This window comes from Berghia stephanieae, chromosome 1 (genome assembly GCF_034508935.2).
Source record: "Berghia stephanieae isolate SIO BIC M18660-M18661 chromosome 1, UCSD_Bste_1.3, whole genome shotgun sequence".
Taxonomy (NCBI): domain Eukaryota; kingdom Metazoa; phylum Mollusca; class Gastropoda; order Nudibranchia; family Aeolidiidae; genus Berghia; species Berghia stephanieae.
The window spans coordinates 75911642-75936333 of NC_088360.1; the positions used below are offsets into that span (position 1 = coordinate 75911642).

At 36.1% G+C, this 24692-nt stretch overlaps 1 protein-coding gene and 2 long non-coding RNA genes across 3 annotated transcripts in view; all 3 read left to right on the forward strand.

Annotated features, from left to right (window-relative positions):
* The first annotated feature begins 6359 nt into the window (after positions 1-6359).
* Positions 6360-11060, forward strand: LOC144964578 (uncharacterized). Its single transcript, XR_013643878.1, has 3 exons — positions 6360-6526; positions 10253-10407; positions 10858-11060. It is a non-coding gene; the product is annotated as an uncharacterized LOC144964578 (long non-coding RNA).
* A 1331-nt stretch (positions 11061-12391) lies between these two features.
* On the forward strand, positions 12392-14342 carry LOC144964583 (uncharacterized). The gene is made up of 3 exons (XR_013643879.1): positions 12392-12422; positions 13319-13403; positions 14295-14342. It is a non-coding gene; the product is annotated as an uncharacterized LOC144964583 (long non-coding RNA).
* Positions 14343-22920: 8578 nt separating this feature from the next.
* LOC144957302 (inositol-tetrakisphosphate 1-kinase-like) overlaps positions 22921-24692 on the forward strand; it is a 33456-nt gene continuing 31684 nt past the window's right edge. Inside the window, exon 1 of the mRNA XM_078888438.1 lies at positions 22921-23348. Within this exon, the coding sequence (XP_078744564.1) occupies positions 23272-23348 (77 nt within the window). The 5' untranslated portion in view covers positions 22921-23271. The remainder of the gene's footprint in view (positions 23349-24692) is intronic.

A 24692-nucleotide genomic window follows, 5' to 3' on the forward strand; every position in this document is an offset into this window, starting at 1 on the left:
ACTGGAAGGGAATCGGGAAAGAGTAAGATTATCCTCGTCCTCCTCCTCATCTTCATCCTCATCAGAGTCATCGGGCTTGGAGGACAGGGGAGGGAAGAAACCCAAAATAAGTAGAAATAGAATGGTGCCTGATAGAAAGTCGAAGGGAGAGACGAGTGTTCCACCCGCCGATAAATACAATGACAGCGACAGTATGGAAGAGGGCGAGTACGAGAATGGCAAACACGAAGTGTTAGATGACCTTTTCATGGATCAGTCTGGGGGTGAAGAGGAGAGACATAATGAAAGTGATCAGGATATCTTCAAGGCGACATGCCAGGAATCTGGGGAAGAAAGCTTGGTAGCAGAACCGCTTCCAGATTCATTGGCGGGTTTCATAAACCAAGTTTTTAGCCAAGGACTGAAAGAAGATAAAATACGAGATAAGTTTGATGAGTGGAAAAGACCATCTAATTGCCCGACGTTACAAACGCGTATGAATACTACCGAAACTTGGGCGATGCTCAATAGGGAGAAAAAGAAAACAGATGCAAAATTTACAACCGTTCAGCGGTTAATTGCAAAGGCAGCAACGGCACTGGCGTTCAGCGCAAACACACTTAAGAATGTCAAAAATTAAGATACGAAGAAAGCTTTCTCTTCCACAATGGATGCGCTCGCCCTACTCGGAACTGCGCAACAAAAAATAACATCTCAAAGGAAGATGACACAGAGGCACTTCCTTACGACATAAGGGACATATGTCTTTGCCCCCTGTGATGGGACAGAGCATCTCTATGGAGAAGATGTGAGGCAAAATATTAATGAAGTAGGAGAGAAAAATCCTTAACAAACAATTTGACAGGCGACCTTTTTAGGTCAGAGAAATCCTCGCTTTCCTGTAACAAAAGGGCGAGGAGCATGGAACAACCACAATGCCAAAAGCAGGGGCTCATGGTTCAGCCAACGGGGAGCCTCAAGCAGAGCCACCAGGAGAGGCAGAAACTAGCAACGGCGCATGCTAGATGTGGATCCCCCATATCAAAGGGAAAGGTATGTATTACAAAAGGCAGTAAACCTCATAATGTCCATGACCTTAAAACTCAAGGTTTCAAAGGCGGTCGTCTAAGACACTTTGTTGATAAATGGCATAAAATAACATTTTGATAAAACAATACTTCAATATGTCACAGGAATGAAAATAGAATTTGACAATATTAAGGAAGATAAGAGTGTAAATGAAACTTCTGTGAATTTGAGTAAATCTCAAACACAAAGCATTGGTAAAGAAGTTAGCGACATGGTAGAGAAAGAAATAATTGAAGTATCCAAACACAAACCCGATGAACATGTCTCAGGTATATTCACCAGACCAAAGGCTGATGGGTCGCATAGAATGATTTTAAATTTAAAACGTTTTAATAAAAGCGTTAAATATACGAAATTTAAGATGGAAACATTAAAATCGGCATTACATTTAATAATGCCAAATGCTTGGTTTGCGTCAATAGATTTAGTGTCAGCCTACCATACAGTTAGTATTTATAATAAAAAGCATAGAAAGTGTCTGAAATTTAAATGGAAAGGCAAATTATACCAATATAATTGCCTGCCAATTTGACAAAGCCCATTTACGCCTTTCTCGGAGGTAGAGGTCACATTAACACCGGGTATCTTGATGATTCACTGCTTATTGGAGCTACCTATAAAGATTGTGAGAAAAATGTGAAAGAAACAAAGAACAAATTTGAAGAGTTGGGGTTTTTAGTTCACATGGACAAATCAGTCTTAGAGCCCACTTAGAAAATAACGTATCTTGGTGTCGAAATTGACTCTTGCAAAATGACAGCACGGTTGACAGAGAAGAGGAAAGTGAAGCTTAAAACCACTTGTAATTCGATTTTAGACAAGGGTTTAAATACAATACAAGAGGTTGCGGGGCTAATTGGTCAAATGGTATCATGTTTCATCGCAATGCCGTATGGGCCTTTTTTTAAATAGACATTTAGAAAAAGAAAAGACAATGTCTTTAAAAGAAAGCCACTGGAATTGGCAAAAGAAAATAGCATTATCAGAGCAAGCGATCGCTGAGATAAAATGGTGGGTAGATAATGTTGAATCGGCTGTCAGTCCAATTTCACGGAACGAACCTGATATGATTATTAAGTCAGACGCAAGCCTCGCAGCATGGGGCGGTATTTGTAACGGCAAAAGGTGTGGGGTTCTTGGTGTGCTGAAGAATCAAATTGTCATATAAATGAATTAGAATTATTAGCTGCATACCTCACGTTAAAAGCTTTCACTATAGACAAGCATGGAGGGCATGTGAGAATATTTGTAGACAATACAGTGGCAATGACATGCATCAATAAAATGGGAACGAGTAGGTCACCCAGATTGAATAACCTTACTATAAAGGTTTGGAAAGAATGCATCAAAATGAATATTTGGCTTTCGTCAGCGAAAATAAAAGGCATAGACAATATAGAAGCAGATTTCGAGAACCGGAATGTTAATTTAGACACTGAATGGAAGATTGATCGTGAGATATTAAATTATGCCACCATGAAATGCCATTGGTTTGCTGACATTGACCTCTTTGCGTCTAGGCTTAATTTCCAAAGAGAAAAGTATGTTTCTTACAGGCCTGATCCAGGCTCTAATGCAACCGATTCTTTTACATTGGTATGGACATTCTTTAAGTTTATGGCTTTCCCTCCGTTTTCTCTGCTTCCCATGGTTCTGCAGAAGATAAAGAGAGAGAGAAAGCGACGGGGATTGTCATAGCGCCCTTCTGGACAACGCAACCGTTTTTCCCTGTTCTAATGACGATGCTGATCGATTACCCAGTGCTGGTATTGGCGAGGGAGAATCTGTTGTCTCTACCAAGTCACCCGGAGAAACTACACCATCTATACAAAAAGTTGAGGTTGATGATTTGATCAGGGTAAGATTTAAAAGTAAGGGATCTTCAACAGAGGCTACAAACATACTCATGTCTTCTTGGAGTGAGACATAGCACAAAACAAACGTACACAAACGCTATTAAACAGTGGAGAAGGTATGCTGCTACATCAAAAGTGGATCCCGTTTCGCCGCCTGTGACAGCAGGGGTTAATTTTTTGGCAGAACTATTTAAAAAGAGGGCTTCTTTATCATTAATATGTTCGGCTCGATCTGCTCTCAGTTGTTACCTGAATCTGAAAGAAAATGTCAAATTTGGAGAATTAGAGTGTGTAAAAAGATTTATCAAAGGCGAGTTCGAATCTAGGCCAGCTATTATACAAGAGAGTAAAATTAGCACTTGGGGTGTAGAAACTGTTTTAAAATCATTGGAGTCTTGGTACCCTAATGATGGGCTTAGCCTTAAAAAGTTGACGTTAAAATTGACTATGCTACTGGCCCTCTTATCAGGACAGCGGCTACAGACAATACACAGCTTAGAAATCAAAAGCATGATTCTCACAGATGCTAAATGTACCTTTTTCACTGGCACTCTTTTAAAACACTCAAGAATGGGAGGACACCAAAAACAAATCGAATTTTTGGCATTTGTAGATAACAAAAAGTTGTGCATTGTTGAAACAATCAACGCATATCTGAAAATGACTACGGCATTAAGGCAGAGTAAAAACTCTAAACTTTTGATCACTTTTTGTAAACCACACAACGATGCGTCAAGAGACACTATTAGCCGTTGGGTAATAATAATAATAATAATAATAATAATAATAATAATAATAATAATAATAATAATAATAATAAACATAATAATAATAATAATAATAATAATAATAATAATAATAATAATAATAATAATAATAATAATAATAATAATAATGCTGAAAACTTATATAGCGCTATAACTCCGAGACACCAGACTCTAAGCGCTTAAATTACAACTTACTTTGGCTGAAACATACTCATTTACACACACAAGCACACACACACACACATACACACACACAACACAACACACAACACAAAACAAACCTATCTTGCTTCTCATGCCATCTACTAAAATCGAAACAAATATGTTTTAAGCGAACGTTTAAAAATAGACAAAGATTCTTTTTCACGAATGCTCTGCGGTAAGGTGTTCCAAACAGAGGGTCCGAAATGAGAAAAAGATCTCATTCCAGCATTTTTCCGAATTCGAGGGACCACTAGTTTTGTGGAATCACTGACCGAACGTAAGGGGCGGGGTTTTGAATATCTTTCAATTAGTTCTGAAAGGTAGGAAGGGGCAGTACCTTCAAGACAACGATACACAAAAACACAAGCTTTGAATTTAATCCTTTTCTCAACAGGCAGCCAATGCAGGTCATGAAGTAGAGGTCCGGCAGAGTCGCACCTAGGCTTCATGAATACTCGTCTGGCAGCGCTGTTTTGGACAATCTGAAGACATTTCAGATTGTATTGCGAAACGCCAAACAACAGAGCATTACAATAATCCAATTTCGATAGTACGAGGGACACAACCAGGTGCTTGGTCACATCCTCAGATATGAACCGTCTAATGGAAGCAATCTTTTTTAGTTGGAAAAAGAGAGATCTAACCAAATTATTAACCTGATGCTCCATCGACAGTCCAGAGTCTAAGAATGTGCCAAGGTTTTTCACTTTGTCAACAATTTGAATGGAGGCATCCCCCAACTTCAAATCTGTTTCACTTTTCCACTTCCTGTTCCCCACATACACACCTCCGTCTTATCATCATTCAGTTTCAGTCTGTTCTCATTCATCCATTTCTTAACACTTTGGATACAATTTTTACTATTGGCTGATACTTCTTGTAAATTTCTCGTATTGGAAACGCAGTACAATTGCGTATCATCAGCGTATTGATGGTAAGACAGACCGAAACTTCTGATGATTTTAGACAGAGGGCCAACGTACAAAACAAAAAGAACGGGTCCAAGTACTGAACCCTGGGGAACCCCTAAATCAAGAAAGATTTCCTCAGATCTATATTCATCCACCGTAATAATCTGTTTACGATTAAACAAATATGACCTAAACAATCAAGCGCTGCACCAGACACGCCATAAGTAATTTCAAGACGTTTGAGAAGAAGATTGTGATCAGTAGTATCAAAAGCAGACGATAGGTCAAGCAAATTCAGCAAAGAACATGAACCATTGTCTATAACAGAGAGGAGATCATTAACAACCCTAACAAGTGCGGTTTCCGTCGAATGATGTTGCCTATAAGCAGACTGAAATTTTTCTTCAAGACAATTATTTTTAAGATGAGACAGTAATTGTTTCAAAACAAGCTTTTCTAAGATCTATAGAGAGAAAAGGAAGATTAGAGACACGGCGATAGTTTTTTAAGTTCTCTTTATCGAGATCGGGTTTTTTCAAAAAGGGTTTGACATGAGCAACTTTGTAAATGTCTGGTACAGCACCTGACTGCACCGAATTATTAACAATACATGTAAATGGTGTTAAAATTACATCAATGCATTTTTTTTAGAATGGGTAAAATCAGTTATGAGATTAGCAGGCATCAATCTCGACGTGTTTATGCCTCACAGTACACGCTCAGCAAGTACGTCAGCGCATTTAAGACAGGGTTAAGAATAGACGCTAGATATTATTGTCAGCGGCTGGACGGTCGCAAAACAACACGTTTGCACGGTTTTACAATACATAGATTAAACATAATTTTGGCCACACAACTTTATTAAAATATTATGATAAAACCAAATAGGTTGGCAAGTCTGAGACTTAATCCCAATTTGATTTCATTATTACGTATTATTATTGTTGATGCCTCATTTATTGTCGAGGGTAAGGTACCCACTCGAATAATGACAACATAATTTGGCTCATAGTGAGAAATGTTTCTTAAATTATGACTTTGTGAATTAAATAATGATGCAATACATAAAGGGAAGAAGTTGATCAACCCTCATGATAATTATTTCTTTGGTTTTACATTACTACCACAAATGGATGCCATTTGACTTATTATTATGTTCATACATGTTTGATGAAACTAATCATATTATAAGTAACATAATTATAATCTAAATGCAAATGTTAGAAATGGGTTTCAAAATTTGACTTTGTTGTCATACAGTTCTATTTATTACATCGGTTTAGAGAATAAACCACACACATTTTGTTACAATGTTTGGAAAGTAACCACTTCTTTGAAGTTATTTATTCCATATTTAGCTAGTTGAAGTTGCGAGCGTCAGAAAGGCTCAAAAGTCTCATCTTAATGCAACGAAGTGAGTGTTGCCAGATTGAGGTGAAATTGTAAAAATTGTAAAAACAATCGAGTCTTACCTGTAAGGTGAAGATTGTTTTAGATTTCACAGAGGCAACACGAACGAAGTATTAAGATGCCCACCCATCATCCCTCCCCTATCTATAATACTTCTTGTTGCACGCCACTAAACGTTAGTTTGGTTTCTGTCTGACGCTTTCGAAAAACATCTAAAGTGTGACTGGTCATCTTGCAGTGTGTATCTCATCTTAATACTTCGTTCGTGTTGCCAGGATCGGTGAAATCTAAAACAATCTTCACCTTACAGGTAAGACTCGATTGTATTTACAAATAAGAGCTGAAAGACGCCTTGGTTCTTTCAAAAAAGATAGATAGACTGTTTTTTTTTTTTTTTTTTTTGTTTTAATTTATTTTTGCCATCCGTGTTTATGGGTAATTCTCACTAAACTGTATTAACCAGACTATAAACACATAGTTTTGTGTGTTGGCTCGTTGTATTTCCGGATGGCAATGTTGTGAGCTTTTAAACAAGCGCATCTATCTATAATTTTATGTTGGTGCGTTTTTCTGGCTGGGGAATGTTGTGAGTTTTTTGACTAAGTGCAAAGCAACAATAGAAGGAATGAAATTGATGTCACTCAGCTCTTTATTATTGATTTAAGCCAGCCATTTTTATGAGTTGTTCTTACTGAATTATATCAATCAGACAATAAACGTTTAAGGTTACGCATAGTTTTGTATCTTGGTTCGTTATATCGGGTGGCGGATATTGTTAGGTTATCAAATAAACGCATGGCATCAATAGATTTGTTCAGATATATTAATTTTGTTCAATTCTGACCAGCGGGTTGTGTACCAAAGAATCGAAATCACTCTTGTAGTCATTCAGAGCCATGAGGCATATGGAGCCGGAGTTTATCCCGGTTTCTATGATGTAAAACGGAGAATAGCAATTGCTTGCTTCCTTTGGATAGAACGCTAGTGTATCGCAAAATACTTTCCGCCAGATTCAGCAACCCAATCACTGCTGGGTTGACATGGGGCTCAGTAAAAAAGCTCGACTGCACACTGAATCGAGCCATCTTGAACCCCGATCGAAATCAGTTCTTTGTTGTCGATTCTGGACCTCGAGTTGAGTTAATGGGTCTCGGATACCGATGATAATATGCGTTTATGTGAACTACTTACAGAATTCGTCAGCTGAATTAAACATACCAACACACAAAACAGTGAGTAAACTTCAACGTTTGTCTTCCGACCAAATGTATGGGCCGCTTTCAGAGCCGAGGAAGACAACAGCGTTCCTTCACCAACTCGACATTCAAACATGAAGACAACATGAGGGGGAACGAAGAAGATATATGCGCTAATAAAAGTATTTTAGAGACACGAGGCCCATGAAGTAGGAATTTATCCGCTTTCTATATCGTGAAATGGAAAATGGCCAATTCTACCCTTTGGATAGGACACTAGTCTATCGCAAAGTACTTCCCAGATACCCTATTACTGTTGAGTGGGCAGGGGTGTAGTCTGCCCCTTTTTTGTGTGAAGTGAGCGCTCTACCAACTGAGCTATCAAATGCTGTGGTAAGGAAGCCAAATACCCGCCCCTGATTTAGGAAAAGTTAAGATATAGCAAGGCTATGGATCAATATGGAACCCATCGGCCAAATGATCCGTATAGATCGTCTCTACGTCATTTAAAAGGGCGATGAGGGGTTTTCAAAATATGGATTACAAATTTAGAATTGCCTAAAAGCTGTTAAAGCTCCCAACAATGAACATTTCGAAACAGAAAATAGGTAGACATAGAATTGGATACAAAGATTTATAAACATGTGTGATAATTTCACACAGGAATGTCCCAATCAGATACGTATACATTGCCATGCATGATGGATACACTCAAATGATTACAAAATGCACATCACTGAACAAAACGTAGTGATATTTAACAAGGCAACGATTTATTCGGGAAAATAGCTCACGAAAAAGGACTTCTACATTTGACAACTTGCGTTTTGACTAAGGTTAGGACAAAACCAATAAAACTCAGAAAAATAAATAAAAAGAAAATTTTTAAAAATGTTTTATGCGACACATTTAGGTTATTTCTGCGCAAGTAAAGAGGAAGATAATAGGATGTCAAAATATAGATTTACACTTCAAAGCAAACTAGAAAAAGGAGAAAGGGGAATGGTTCGAATAGGGAAACGATGCAGATTCCAAGACCACACTAACAGTGAACTTAAGTTTGAAATCACATATGTCTCACCCAGATATCTAGATACAAGCACAGGTCCCCACTAAGAGGATCATACTCAAATGTTTACAAGTTATATGCGTAAAAGAAAAAATAAATAAAACGGTCCACAACAGAGAGATGATCTAAGAAAGAAATATCTCCCAAAACTATACCTACATTTAGCTGCTTCCCTCCCAACCAGGGAATCCGGCAAGGGCCAGGACGAAACTAAGTAATCTCATTCAAGACAAAGACAGAAAACATGTTGGAATACAGGTATAGGAGGAAAGAAGACAGTACCCCCTGCCCAAAATGGGGAGTTCAGAAACCCCACCCAGAAGAAGAAAGAAAAAAGTCAACATAAAAGGAGACCACAGTCATAACAAGACAGCACACAGAGTGACCCACTCGATCAAAAAATAACTTTTGAAAAATAAAAAAAGAAACAGAGGAAATATTTTGATTGTTTATTTGTAAAAAGTTGTTTTAACTATTTTTCTATTATACTACACAACATCCTCAAGTGTGTCTCTGAAATGTAAAAAATAAAATGATTTATAAGTGTTATCCCATAACAAGGACAGAGAATGACACAAAGCCCCAACCAAATTTAACTGAATACAGAAAATAAGTTGAGAAAGTGCATAGCCAATACAAAGCCACTACTAAGCTCCTGGCAAATATGAACTGTTAAAAGGTATTTTTTTAAAAATTGAATATATTATCAGCTCTGGTAAAGAAAAAAAAAACCCATAACATGGAATTATTCGGATGTTAACCGTCCCTTCAGCCAGAATCAGAAATAAAGATAATTTTACGATCAGTAATTGGGTACAACAATTTGAATTAATGTTTAAGTATTTTCTTCTTTTCTCTTTTAAAAAAAATATAAAAGTCGTTATATTCTTTTCTTTTCTCCAACCGTTATTTTAGGGGCAGTATATATCAACCGACATCAAAATACACAAAAGTGGTTAAACAACTACCAATCTATACCTTGTCAACATTTCACAAAAATAAGTGATGCTTTGCGTTTAGCTAAAATATGCACAACATCATCCAACATCGGATAAAAAGTACCAACACGGACAACTATGTCTAATCTGAAATGTTTAGTCTGATATAATTCAGAGAGAACCGACGTGTACATATATACAGGTCTAACATCTGAACACAATTATTGGCAATCTTTAACAAATGTCCATTACAACAATGATCCCATAATAAAATGGGTTATCAGACAAGCAAATAAGTGCACGCCTGTGAGAACTATTCATTAAAATGACTGTATAATAACAACAAAAAAGAGCTGAGTGACGTCAATTTCGTTCAATCTATATGCATCAAAATTGAGACTCATATTTTTAGCTTAATATAATATACGACTTTTGAAAAAAAACCAATCCTAGTGTAACACTTACCGATTGGCATTTTTGTGTATCTTAGAACATCAGAGTAACTTAATGCACCAGTTATCTTTTATGCTAAATTCATACGATGTACAGAGTCTACAGAGTAGTCCTAGATAGAAGACGAAACACAAAGAACCCCAAAGAAACCACTAGTCCGTGCACCATAGAAGGGGGTTGTAAACAGAGACACGGACAAAGTCCACCATCAGTGATGCACACAGAATGGGTGTTTAATTGCAGGATGTGAAGTATTTCAGTTAACCGAATTGAACATTAAATGGAATGTAAAAATGTTGACATCAACAAAAAGCAAATGAAAACAAATCATTGATTACTCAACTCTGTTTACGTTTCTGTCCCACAAACTTCATTTTCAGCTTGGTTTCCCGATGTGGAATGTTGTGTGATTTAAGGTAGAGCTCTCTCTACGACAGTTGATCATGTGTAATTCATTCGGAATGATGATGGCATTTGACAGCTGGATGGAACAACCCAACCGTAGATTTCCAAGTACATCAGTAGGATGGAACAGGTGGTGATGTTTAAAAAAAACCCCCATTATGAAATAAATAAATAAAATAAAATTCCCTTAATCCACCCCATAGGGGAAAATTTTATCTAGGGTCTATTCCAGCCTACACGAGGGATGGTTTTGATAGTTATTAACGCGTATTGCATTGAAGTGAGTCTTGAGTGACATGCATAATCATTATATCTTAAGCTTTAAACATCTGAATGATTTTAAGCGCTATGCATTTAAATTAATTCTTAATTCAATATTATAATATTGGTGTTTGTATAGTATGTTTTGCAAAGTATTAAATGTTTCTTTATCCTTTTGTTTCCGGAAAAGAAGGTATTATGAAGGCAATCACTTGTCTCAGATAGTTTATTGGAATGGTTATTTATGATAAGAGATATGCATTATTATAGTCTTGATGTTTTACCATTCATTACTCGTTTACTTTTTCATGTAATGGAGTTACATCTACGCAATCCTTTATCAAAATATGAATCGCCTTTAAATGACTACACGGTTGGTGTGTTACTCCATTGTTGTCTTGTACAGTCAAGTAACAGTCTATTTGTGCCTGTTTGTAAATTATAAAGCATCTGGAACATAATGAGCATGGTAAGTGTTTGGAATTTTCTATATCAATGTTTGCTTTATATGAATCAACTGAACCAAACCTGTGCATCACTGATGGCCATAGGCTAAATAAATGCTGAAGTGTTTTATATGTCACCAGCCATCATCAGTTCTCATCTGCTTGCAGATAATATTGTTAATTACTGGATCTATTTCCACTTAAAAACGAATTACTGATGCTTTGTTTTAGTACAGTGGTGATCGCCTAAATGCCACCCCCCCCCTCCCCACTGACCCCCCCCCCCCCCCCCGGCTAAATGCCAGGTAATAAAATAGTCGGCAGTGACGGAAAGTGCTAGATGTCGGCAAATATTCAGATTAGTTGATGTTTAGTACCGCTCGAACCATTAATTGTAAATCATCCATTCTTCCTTTTTATTGACGACATTGATATGACTTAAAAGTGTCGCAAGCGCGGCAACACCCTTAAAAGCTTAAATAACCCGAGTAACATATTACCGAAATATCTTTACTCCATAGAACTATGACAGAAGTCAGTGTTTTCAGTAACACTCATGCAGAAAACAAGCTGCGTAGTAAGCATTTAAAGGAAAATAAATAAGAATAAAAACGCGTATATAATTAAACGCGAGTTATATTAATAATTAATGTTAGCAGAAATGTATTTGATCACCTTTGTCAATAATTTTACTTAAACAGCCATAACAAATTAATAATGTGTAGTCTTCTAAAATGCAACTCTCCGATCGTCTTTTAAAAAAAAAAAATTCAACCATGGTCAGTTTTCCTTTAAAAAAATATCAAATCATTCATTTCCTTGTCTATCTGATATGGTCATTTTGAAAATTACTGATACAATTTTAGATATTCAAACCTCCTTGATATTCCAAGAGTCAGAACAACGCCTTATGGCAAAAGATCTTTCAGGTATTCTGCTGCTGTGCTTTGGAATGAACTTCCGAGCACATCAGGAAAATTTCAAATTTTAATGTTTTCAAAAATCATATCCTCTAATGGAATGGCCAGCCATGCAAATGTAATATTTGTAATTAATCTAACCGTACACACACACACACACACACACACACACACACACATATATATATATATATATATATATATATATATATATATATATATATACAGTTAATTATGTTACTTTTCTTTGTCTGTCATGATTGGAATCTTGATGAGGAATGTTTTAAAGGTAAAATGTATTGCTATGTATTTTTATGCACTATGTGTTAAAACCTATGGCGGTCAAAGGCTTCTATTAGCCTGACTACATTATTTACGAAACATTCTTTAAATGCCGACAATAAATATTTGAATTGAATTGAATTGAATTTAACTTTTACTATTTTCGCTTTTCGCATACTTATTTCTGATAATCTAAATTCTTCAGTCAATTCTAAATTGTCAAGTACACGCCATTGGTAAGTCATCATTTAATGGTTGACCTTGGTAGGTAATCTTTTATGAAGTTTGGTTGTATTAATTTTATTACTTTGTCAATGACATAAACATTTTTGATGCTCGTGGTTTTATTTTTTGGGTTTGTTTTTTTTTTTTTTTCAGTCAATTAGAAATTAACACAAATGGGCGGTATTTGTCTTTACCTGCCTCTTGTCTAGTGCACACTAACATTCCTTTGTAAACCAATCTTTGTTTCTAACACAAGGTCTTTGTTTGGTTTGGTATTGCTGTTTTATCCGATTAATAAATGTGTAGCATATACTTAACTGTCATCATTCTCATTTGGTGTTTTCATGTATGTTTATAATCCACATGTCTAATTTATAGTACACGTCATTGGTAAGTCATTTTTTTAATTGTTGACCTTGATAAGTGATCCTTTAAGAAGTTTGGTTGCATTAATTTTGTAATGTTTTGTCATTAACGTAAACATTTTTGATGTTTGTTTCTCTAGTTTGATTTGTTTTCAGTCAATTAAAAATTGTTTTAACACGAAGGTGAGCGTGCATATGTCTTTAGTAACACAAAATGAAGTAAGTAGGAAAGTGCCAGAAGACAACAGAGAATAAAAACTTTGCGGCGGTGATGGGGGCTCTAACATTCCCTTGTAAACCAATCCTTCTTTTCTAACACTATCTATTTTGTTGGTAAGGAGTCATGGTTTGGTATTACTCTTTTTTATGTATGATTAATGGATCTGTAACATATACAAAACTGTCATCATTCTTATTCACTGTATTCATGTCTGTTTATAATCCACTTGTCTCATTTATAGTGTAAAATTTATGTATATTGTGTTATGTATATATGTTGCTGTGATAACCGCTAATATTCAGTTTTATTTTTCCCTCTCCAGATTTCACAACCACACGAATTTATCATAAAAGATAAACGGTGAATTAAGTTTCCCTATGTTCTACGATGCACAAAAATGCCAATCGGTAAGTGATTGGTTTGAAAAAATAAAACAAAATAGTCATAGCATATAGTAAGCTATAAAATTTGAACCTCAATTTTAATGCATATAGATTGAACGAAATTGACGTCACACAACTCTTTGTTAATGTTTTTAGACAATCATATTAATGAATAGTTCTCACAGGCGTGTATTTATTTGCTGGTCTGATAACTTTTTTTATAGATTGTAATTGTTGTAATGGAAATCTCTAAAAATCTCGCAAAATATTGTCGATTACAGCGTTAAACTTGGCCGATATTTGCGTCGTGATGTCAGACTGCATATATTTATGTACACGTCGGTTCTCAATAATTTATATATCAATTAGACTAAATCAATAGTTTGTGTTGTTGTGTTGGTACGTTATATCCGGCTGGTGGATGTTGTGAATATTTAAGCTAAACGCATAGCATCAATTATTTTTGTAAAATGAACAGCATTTTTTTTTAGATTGGTAGTTTTTTTTTTTGTAAACTGCTTTGAGAGGTCTAGATCTAGAATGTATTTTTATTTTGGTTATTTGCGCGCCCAAAATAGATATAGATTGAAAAAGAAATGAATATTATGCTTTAAATAAAAAAAAAAAAAAAAAAAAAAAAACACTTCTCGATATCTATCTAGACGTTCTTACTGATCGCTTTATAAAAATATTAAATATATAATTGCTTCTAATTTTAGCTAAAGAGAAACATTTCATGTAATGCATTTTGTTCTTTACAAGAGTTGTTTTATTCAATTGAATAAAATACTTTTCACAGTTCACATTTGTTATCAGCATATTCACTTTGCACTCTAAGACAAATTTTGTTAAGGCTTTCTTGTTACTCTGATTTTTAAGAAATGACATTATCAATCTTTTTTTTTTCCATTTCAGAGGCACACGTGAAGATGTTATGTTGTATAATAGAAAAACACTCCTAACATTTTACAAATGAAAAAATCAAAATATTCCCGTTGCGTTTGTTTTATTATTGTATTTAAAATTTGGGTGTGATTTTTGCGATTCTATTTTCATATACCCAGGCCTGTCACTCTCTGTGTTGTCTTGCTATGACTGTGTTCTCCTTTCATGTTGACGATTTTCTGCCTTGTTCTTAAGATGTATTGGTTTTGTCCTTACCCTGGTTGGTGCCATTAACCAAGACGGAAGTTGTCAAATGTAAGAGCCCGTTTTCTTGAGCTATTTTTCCTTTATAAATAAATTCCGTGTTAAATATCACTGCGTTTTATTCAGTGATGTGCCTATTGTAATCATTTGAGTGTATCACTCATGCATGGCAATGTACACGTTTCTGATTGGGACATTCCTGTGTGAAATTATCACACAGGTTTATTAATCTTTGTATCCAATATCTGTGTCTTCCTATTTTCTCTTATTTCGAAATGTTCATTGTTGGGAGCTTTAACAGGTTTTAGGCAATTTTAAATTTCTAATCCATATTTTTGAAAATCCTTTTAAATGACGTAGAGACGATCTATACGCGTCATTTGGCCGATGGTTCCATATTGATCCATAGCCTTGCTTTTTCTTAACTTTTCCTAAATCAGGGGTGGGTCTTGGCTTCCTGTGATGGGCAGGGAGTCGCCCTTACCACATTATTTGATAGCTCAGTTGGTAGAGCAATCACTTCACACAGAAAGGGGCAGACTACACCCCTGTCCACTAACAGTAATTGGGTAGCTGGGTCTGATAGATCTGGGGAGGAAAGTACTTTGCAATATATTGGCTTCCTATCCAAAAGGTAGCAATTGCTATCGTCCGTTTCACACGATAGAAACCGGGATAAATTCCTGCTTCATGGTCTCATGGCTCTAAAAGACTTTTTTTTTCTACTAGAGTATTTATATTGCGCAATATCCACTTAAGTGCACAAGGCGCTTTAAAAGGGGTCCCTAGCCAATAGCAACACTTAAACATGTAGAACGAGACATGACGGCTGTTGGGCGATGTTATATTTTTGACAGACAACGTTGTTAACGGCCAGGTTCTCGATTTACATCCGAGTAATGAGTTTACTCTGTTTTGTCCTGGCCCGGGCTGGAGCAAAACAGTGGAATGTATAATATTGGTTTGGGGAGATGGGTTTTTTTCCCCAGCACATTCTGTATCTGTATTGGTATGGTTGGCGCTGAAGAAACCAATGGTCTGGTTGTATTTCAGCGGCGTCCTCATTGGGCGCGGGCCCATGTCAGTCGGGCCTTGAAATCGTTTAGGTGTGGTGCCATGATGACCAGTTCATCCAGCCCATTCCACTCCGAGATACTGAAGAAGGAATTTCTGTAGTTTTGTGTTCTTGTCTGTGGGATTTTGAAGCAGTTCGAATTGTTTGTGGCGTATCTGTCAATGGGGTTTTCGGTTATGTGGTTGGCGAAAGTGAGTGCTCGGATTTTTCTTTTGTTTGGTCGTGGCGTGAAAAAGGAGTCTGCCTTTATTGATGGTATTTGATCTGTTATTATCTTGAACATGAATGACAGACGGGTTTCTTTTCTTCTTTGTTGGAGGCTGATGAGATTTCTTTCTTCTAACATTTTTGTCATGCATCCTGGGGTTCTGCTCTTATAGTTCCCAGTTATGAACCGGGCGCATTGTCTCTGGACTCAAGTTTTTGAATATCCTCTTTCAGGTAGGGGTCCCAGGCAACTGCTCCGTATTCCAATTGTGATCTCACACGTGCGAGGTAGGCGTTTTGCTTGCATGACATTGGGGCGTGGCTAAGATTTCGGCGGAGAAACGCGAGGGTGCAGCTTGTCTTTTGGGTTATTTTGTTAATGTTTCCCCCATTTCAAGTCCTTCGAGAAGGTGATGCCAAGGTATGGGTTATCGTAGACTTGTTTCAGGACGGTGTTGTTTAACTTGTAGGTCTCATTGTACTTTTTAGCTGTGCTGAGGATGTAGCATTTGTTTGCGTTAAATTTCATTCCCCAATCATTAGCCCACTATTCGAGACTATTCACGTCCTCTTGTAGCAATTTTTGATCATTTGCAAATTTTATTGGTCGGTATATTAGAGAGTCATCGGCGAATAACCTAATCTGAAATTTTACTCGTAGAGGTAGGTCATTGATGAAACAAAGAAATAGTATGGGTCCTAGCACCGTTCCCTGTGGTACTCCTGATATGACTGGACATTCAGCCGATGACGTGCCGTCTAGGACTACTTTCATGGTACGTTTTGTGAGGAAATTACAAAGCCATGTGTGTAAAGAGCCACGAATTCCGTAATTTTCTAGTTTCTGCAGGAGTTTTTGGTGGGGCACAGTATCAAATGCTTTGGAAAAGTCGAGGATGCCGATGTCTGCCTGAGTGTTGGCATTCTGGAGTCTCAACAGGTCGTTTACAGTTATTAGGAGTTGGCTTTCACACGAGTATCCTTTGCGAAAGCCATGGTTCAGGTTAGTTAGGATGTCATTGTTCTCAAAGTGGTTCATCATGTTCTTACAGATTATATGTTCTAATAGTTTGGATATTACAGACGTCAGTGAGATTGGACGGTAGTTCTCTGCTTTATTTTTGTTGCCTTTTTTTTTCCTTAGTGGGATTCTATGCTTGTCTGGATGGGCCTGCTCAAACTAAAGTTTGCTTTTCGAATCTACTTCTTATCCAATTTGAACCAGTCCCGTCTTACTTTTTCTCAGATACCATTCGATTTGCTTCCCATTTACCGGCGCAGAAATGACCTAAATTATGTTGCAAGCGCTGTAAAACCCTTAAAAACTTTTGATTTTTCCTCTCAATATGACTCGTCTTTTGTTCTAGAATGAGATTGGTTTTACCAGGGCCATGGCTGTAGTCTGTATCTAGGAGGGATACAATAAAGTCGGATGAAGATACTTTTTTTAAAACATTCTTTTCATTGTAAATCTCTATGATGATGATAATAATTATCTTAATAATCTTCTTCTTCTTCTTCTTCTTCTTCTTCTTCTTCTTCTTCTTCTTCTTCTTCTTCTTCTTCTTCTTCTTCTTCTTCTTCTTCTTCTTCTTCTTATTGATATTGATATTGATATTGATATTATTGATATTGATATTATTATTATTATTATTATTATTATTATTATTATTATTATTATTATTATTATTGATATTATATTATTATTGATATTATTATTGATTATTATTATTATTATTGATATTATTATTATTATTGATATTATTTTTGATATTATATATTATTGATATATTAATATTAATGAATATAATGATAATAATATAAATAATAAATAATAATAATAATAATAATAATAATAATAATAATAATAATAATAATAATAATAATAATAATAATAATAATAATATCTCCCATAGCGGACAGGGAGGTACATGCTGCGTCTTCTATCCCCCTATATATGTTTTCCAACTTGCTTTCTGTCTTTGGCTTGGAATGAGCTTACTTGGTTTTGTCCTGGCCCTGGCCGGATACCGAAGCTGGGAGGGAAACAGTCGAATGTATAGTTAGTTTAGGGAGATAATATTTTTTCCCTGTGTTCCTCTTGAAGGGGACCTGTGCTTGTATCTGGATGAGACACTTAGTGATCTCAAACTTAGTACTTTTATCCTGTTCTCTATTTGAACCAATTCCCATTTGTCTCCCTTATTCTTGGATGCTTTGATTGGAAATTCTAGAACTTTTTACTATCTCATGATGATGATGATGATGATGATGATGATGATGATGATGATGATGATGATGATAATCATGATAATAATAATAATAATAATATAATAATAATAATAATAATAATAATAATAATAATAATAATAATAATAATAATAATAATAATAATAATAATAATAATGATAATAATAATAATAATAATGATAATAATAATGATAATAATAATAATGATGATAACAATGATGATAATAATATTGATAATAATATTGATAATAATATTGATAATATTGATAATAATGATAATAATGATAATAATAATAATGATAATAATAATGAAATGAGTCGAGAGAGAGTCGAGTTGATAGCTTTACAGTAAGATTTAATCAACAAGAAACATCACTAGTATAAAATTGAGTACATACAACATGTGAAACAACACAGAAATAAAGAATAGTTAGATACAAACAACATATGACATAACATATTGTGGACATAAACTAAAATTTACAACATTTTAGACATAGGGATAACTGAATTTACAACAGACAGATTGATGGTATACAAATAATTTTGTAGTGTCAAAATCACTATCTAAACTTCAGAATTATTTCAGGTAAACTTAAAATATCAGAACAAATGTAAACATGTAAAATGTTCATTTCATCCCACTCCTCAGATTATATGGCATAGTGCGAACAAAAGGGGTGTGCTTAGTGCGAGCAGGTGGTTGTCTTCAAGTTCAACAGTATGAGATTGAGTTGCGTCGTTCATAACATCAGCTCCTTCAACAGTGACGTCGATAGCCTCAGGCTGATGAAGGTTAACATTTGTCATGTCAGGGGTACACACAGTTTGAGGAGTCAATGGTTCTGAATCGTTCTTCATTTCAGGTGTACATGTATAGTCTCTTTCACCGACTGGGGCAAGATGACGAAGTGATACTATTGATTCTCGCCCATCCTGATGACGAATATGGGCATATTGAGGGTTAGATTCTAAGAGTTCAACCTCATCAACCATAGAGTCAAATTTAGAATTTCTTACATGTCTTTTCAAGTATACAGTTCCTGGCGAGATTAGCCAAGTTGGTAATGAATTTCCTCTTGTAGAGCGACGTTGATGCATAAACATTCTTTCATGAGGAGTGGTGTTAGTTTGAGTGCACAACAGAGAGCGAAGGGAAAGCAACGCATTTGTAAGAACTTCCTCCCAGCGACTGACATCAAGTTGGCGTGATTTAAGGTCAAGAATTATTGCTCTCCATAGCGTACCATTCAAACGTTCGACCTGTCCGTTTCCACGTGGATTGTATGGTGTTGTCCTGCTTGTAGCTAATCCTCTCTCATGAAGGAATGTTTTTACTTCCTGAGACATGAATGATCATCCCCTATCTGAGTGCATATATGAAGGTGTTCCAAAGATGGAAAAGAGTTCGCAAAGACATTTGACAACTGTTGATGAAGACATGTCTTAGCATGGGAAAGCAAAAGGAAATCTTGAAAACTCATCAATGATAGTGAGAATGTATTTGTTTCTAGTTGCTGAAGGCAGTGGACCCTTAAAATCCATACCTCATCTTTCAAAACACTGAGTCGCTTTAACACGATTTCCATTATTTGGTCGGAAAAATTTAGGTTTTAATTCCGCACACACTCCACATTTATTAGTCATTACAGTAATGTCTCCTACAGAGTATGGCAGATTCTTTGAACGAACGAAATGAGTCATTCTGGTGATCCCAGGATGACAAAGAGATTCTTGCAATAGTTTTAGATCGTTAGTGTTTGTGGAGGTTGGCCCACAGCGAGAGAAAGCATCAGCAGCTTGATTTTCAGGGCCAGGTCGGTAGATGACCTCATAGTCATATGGAGACAATTCAATCTTCAAGCGTTGTATTTTGTCATTTTTTACTTTACCATGATTGCTGTCGTAAATGAATGAGACAGATTTCTGATCTGTGATGATCTTGAAATGTGTATTAAGCAGATAATGCCTCCACTTCCTAATTGCTTCAACAATCGCATAGGCTTCCTTCTCAAATGCTGAGTGGTTTTTCTCACTTGATGAAAGTGTCCTTGAAAAGAAAGCTACTGGGCGACCTTCTTGGTTCAATGTTGCAGATATAGCCACATCTGAGGCATCAGTTTCGACCACAAGAGGAATGTCCTTACTTATAGTCTCTAGAACTGCATTTTCAAGTTCCTGCTTCAAACTGCAAAATGTTTTCTTGACAGTATCAGGTAATGGAAAAAGTTTATTCTGAGTCAATGGCAAAATCTTGTCGGAGAAGTGAGAAATCCATCGGAAGTAGTAGGCAAACATGCCTACAACTCGTTGTTGAGCTTTCAGGATTGAAGGTGGCTCTAATTCTTTCAGTGGTCTTAATCTCTCTGGGTCTGGCATGATCTTTCCTTGAGATACTCGGTATCTCAGCATGTCAACCTCCTCCACCCCAATGATGCTCTTTGAATCATTGAAGGTAATGCCATGTGTCTTTTCGGTGTTAAGAAATGTATGTAAGTTGTCATCATGTTCTTTCTTAGTTAACCCACAAACTGTTATATTGTCAACATACGCAAAAGTGTCTCTTAGGTTTTCTTTCTCTATCACTTCGTTTATAACACGTTGGAAACAAGAAACTCCATTAGTCACCCCGAAAGGAATTCTCTGAAATTGATACAGTCTACCACCAGCCTCAAAAGCAGTAAATGGTTTTTCTTTCTCTTGCAAGGGTATCTGATGATAAGCATTCTGAAGGTCTAAAGTACTGTAAAATTTGTATCTTGATACCTTTTCAACCATATCATCTACCCTTTTCTGTGGATAGGCATCTAGGTAGGTGTATTTGTTAACAGTTTGAGAGTAATCAATTACCATTCTTTTCTTCTGTCTTTCATTGGTTGTTACAAGCACTTGGCGACATTGATGGTTCTATGATATCAGACTTTTAAGAGATTTCTTACTTCAGATTCGATGAATTTTTCATCTGCTGGGGCATGCCTTCGGGACTTGGTGGCAATTGGTCTGCAGTCATGTGAAAGCTTTGGCAAATAATGCTGGCGTCTCAACCCGGGCTGCCGTCAGACCACAAACTTCAAAAGGAGGAGCATCTCCCTTGAGTTTCATCTTTAATTCTGAGTGTCTGTTCAGGAAATCATGACCTAAAATCACCCCAGCACAGGCATATTATGGAAGTAAAGAGAGTTTCACATCGTTGTACTGAGCACCTTTGTTGCAGTGACCTTGAGTTTCATTCATGAGCGTTGTAGATGCCATACTTATCTTAGTTCTTGAAGGAACAATTTTCCAATTTTGGGCCTGGGCAACTGATGCGTCAATATAACTTTCTGAGCGTCTTGAGTTATTTGTATTAAAGCTCCCCCGAGACTTTCTGGCCCAGCTGAAGCTGATGTAGAAGAGAGGACAGAGCTACTGACTGGAAACGATTTACTCCTCGCAGCTGGAGCAGATTGACAAACCATCTGGAAATGACATTTCTTACCACATAGCATACAAGTAGAGTCTCAATTTAGCTCTTGCGTATTTTCTGTACTCGCAGAAGTAGCAATTGCTGCTAATAGCAGCCGTTAATTGATTGCCACTATCTTCTTTGTCATCATTCAGCTGAGTCGATGCAGTGAAGGTTGCAGCTGGTTGGTGATACGATTGGCTTTTCATCTCTGCAATTTCTAATGATCTTGCGGTATCAAAAGCAGTTTGTAGTGTTAGATTTGTATTTTGAAGAAGACGTTGACGTATCCGTTTTGATGTCAAACCACTGATGAAGGCGTTGCGGATGGCTTCTTCACGGCAAATATCTGCAGAGACTGATTTAAAATTGCAGTCTTTTGCCAGTACTTTAAGCTGTTGAAGGAATTGGTCAAGAGTTTGACTAGGTTCCTGTTTATTTGTAGATAAGAGGTGGCGAGCAAAGATTCCATTTTTAGGTTCACAAACACAGATTGCAATGTCTGTATAGCAGTTTCATACGTATCACATTCGGCTATGTATTCGTAAATGTCCGGGCTGATGAAGTTGATGAGAGTAGAAAGTTTGTTGGAGCCTTCATTAGTTGAAGAAAGACATCTTACAAAGTTTTCGAATGTTCTGAGCCCATGCGTCCAGGCTTTGGAAGCTTCGGAGGAGTTAGGGTCCACATTTAACCGTTCTGGTCTGAGATAACGCTCAATCGTGATTTTGGTGATTTCTTGTTGACAAAATTGATATGAGTTGAGAGAGAGAGAGAGAGAGAGAGAGAGAGAGAGAGAGAGAGAGAGAGAGAGAGAGAGAGAGAGAGAGAGAGAGAGAGAGAGAGAGAGAGAGAGAGAGAGAGAGAGAGAGAGTTGAGATGATAGCTTTACAGTAAGCTTTAATCAACAAGAAACATCACTAGTATAACATTGAGTACAACATCTGAAACAACACAGAAATAAAGAACAGTTAGATACAAACAACATTTGACATAACATAATGCGAACGTAAACTAAAATATACAAATAATAATAATAATAATAATAATAATAATAATAATAATAATAATAATAATAATAATAATAATAATAATAATAATAATAATAATACAATCTTAAATGCACTTTTAAAACCACCAAACTCCAACCTCCTACGAAAAAACGAAACAAATACAAACATCAAACAACAAAAAAACCCCCACAAAAAAACAAAACAAAAAACAATAAACAAAAAAAAACACAAACAAACAAAAAAACAACAACAAAACAACAACAAAAAAAAAAAAAAAAAAAAAAAATACAAAAACAAAAACAAACCAAAACAAACCTACCAAGCTAACAAAGAAGACGAAATAATCATTTAACCTCTTGGGTGATTCATTGTCGGTACTATTTCCTAATTCCGGAATCGTACGATTCGTATTTATTTTCCTAAAATTTTGTTATGTGTATCTAGGACCTATTGCCTACCTATCAATGCTATCGCCACTACCACTAGTCCATGAACATAAGGACCTCTGGCTGATTGTCCACCCGATGACCACCGAGGCGTTGAGGACCTTTTTATAGCTCTCTCTCTCCCCTCCCCTCTCACTCGCTCTCTCATCTACCTATGTCTGTGTAAATTCTAGTTTGCGGTCCGGTCACCATCATGTTATAAAGTTGTGTTACATTGTGTTCTGCCCCGGTCAAGGTACCAGGTTTACGGATCTCTGTGTTGTTCTATTATGGATGCATTCATGAGGTAAAGATTAGCCAGATCAACATGCGGCGTGTCGGATATTGGATTAGCGAGAAAAAAGCTAAAAAGCTCAATTTCGAAGAGCATCGGCACTTGTTTAGGTAAGAATCGAGTCTTCAATTCTTGATTGTTCAGTTAATTAATTGTAGTTGTAGAACAGTTTATTATTATTGGCTGTCGTTATTAACTGAATTCAATCAAATCTTTTATTTAATTGTTGAAATGTATTGTCGACACACTAATACTAATTCATTTTCTTTCGTTTTCAAACTAATAATATCGTAAATAATAATTATACACCCCTCTGCCCCTAGCTCCGAGCCTACAGTAAAATTGCCCAAATGACCAATTTCAATGGAAACTCAAAATTTAATGTGACCCAGCAGAGACATATCTATGAATCCATTACTGATTATTGACTGGATAAACATAATGTCAGTGAATAATTAAAGGATGGCTTAAAATTAAAATCCCGATATAATAATTGAAAAGCCTCAGAAAATTTAAAAATGCTGCGAAAAAAATAATACAAAAAAATATATATATTAATCAGTGTGACATTTTAAGAAACCAAGTTTTTCATATATTAAATTAGAGATTAATAATCATCCCATAGTTGGTTCCAAATGCGAACAAGACCCAAACAAGATCTGAAATCTCTAAGTTAAGACATTGAACATGGAATTCAATTAAGTTTCAAACCTATAGCCTATGCCTATAGCTGCTTTTTTAAAGCCAGAAATTGGAACAGCCGCTTATGGAATGGTTTGTTACAGATTTATTTCTATTATGATATTTACTCTAATGGTTAATCGAAACGCACGTTACTTAATTGGAACTAACAATAATAATAATAATAATAATAATAATAGTAATAATTATAATAACAATAATGATGATAATAATAATAATAATAATAATAATAGTAATAATAATAATAATAGGAAGTGTCAATTGCCAAGGAGTGAGTCCTTGGTAGTTGACGGTTCATCAATTGCCAAGGAGTCAAATTGGAACTCTTCGGCCGCATGTGGTGATTTCAGTCGGGCCTCAATCAGCTGCATGTGGTGATTTCAGTCGAGCCTCGATTTGCGCGCATACGAATCTCGAACCCGGTCACTTTCTTTTCTTCCATTCGCCATTCACTCATTCCTTGTCAATCGTTGTGGAAAGGATCAAGTCAACACTTGTTGGCATTTGTTTTAATTTTTATGTCTTTTCACGAATTCCAAGATGAGTTAAGATAATATCAAACAAAAATTACTGTTGATTTCGGATTCAGCGGGGGGGGGGGGGGGGGGGGGGGGGGGGGGGGAAACAAGGACGAAGTGGCAAATCCCTGCCAAGATGTCCTAGATTAAAAGAGAAAAGTAAGATTTCCTTTATTTTAAAGGAAATATACTGTACATCGTCTTAATACGGAATAATGAACGTAAAATATTTGT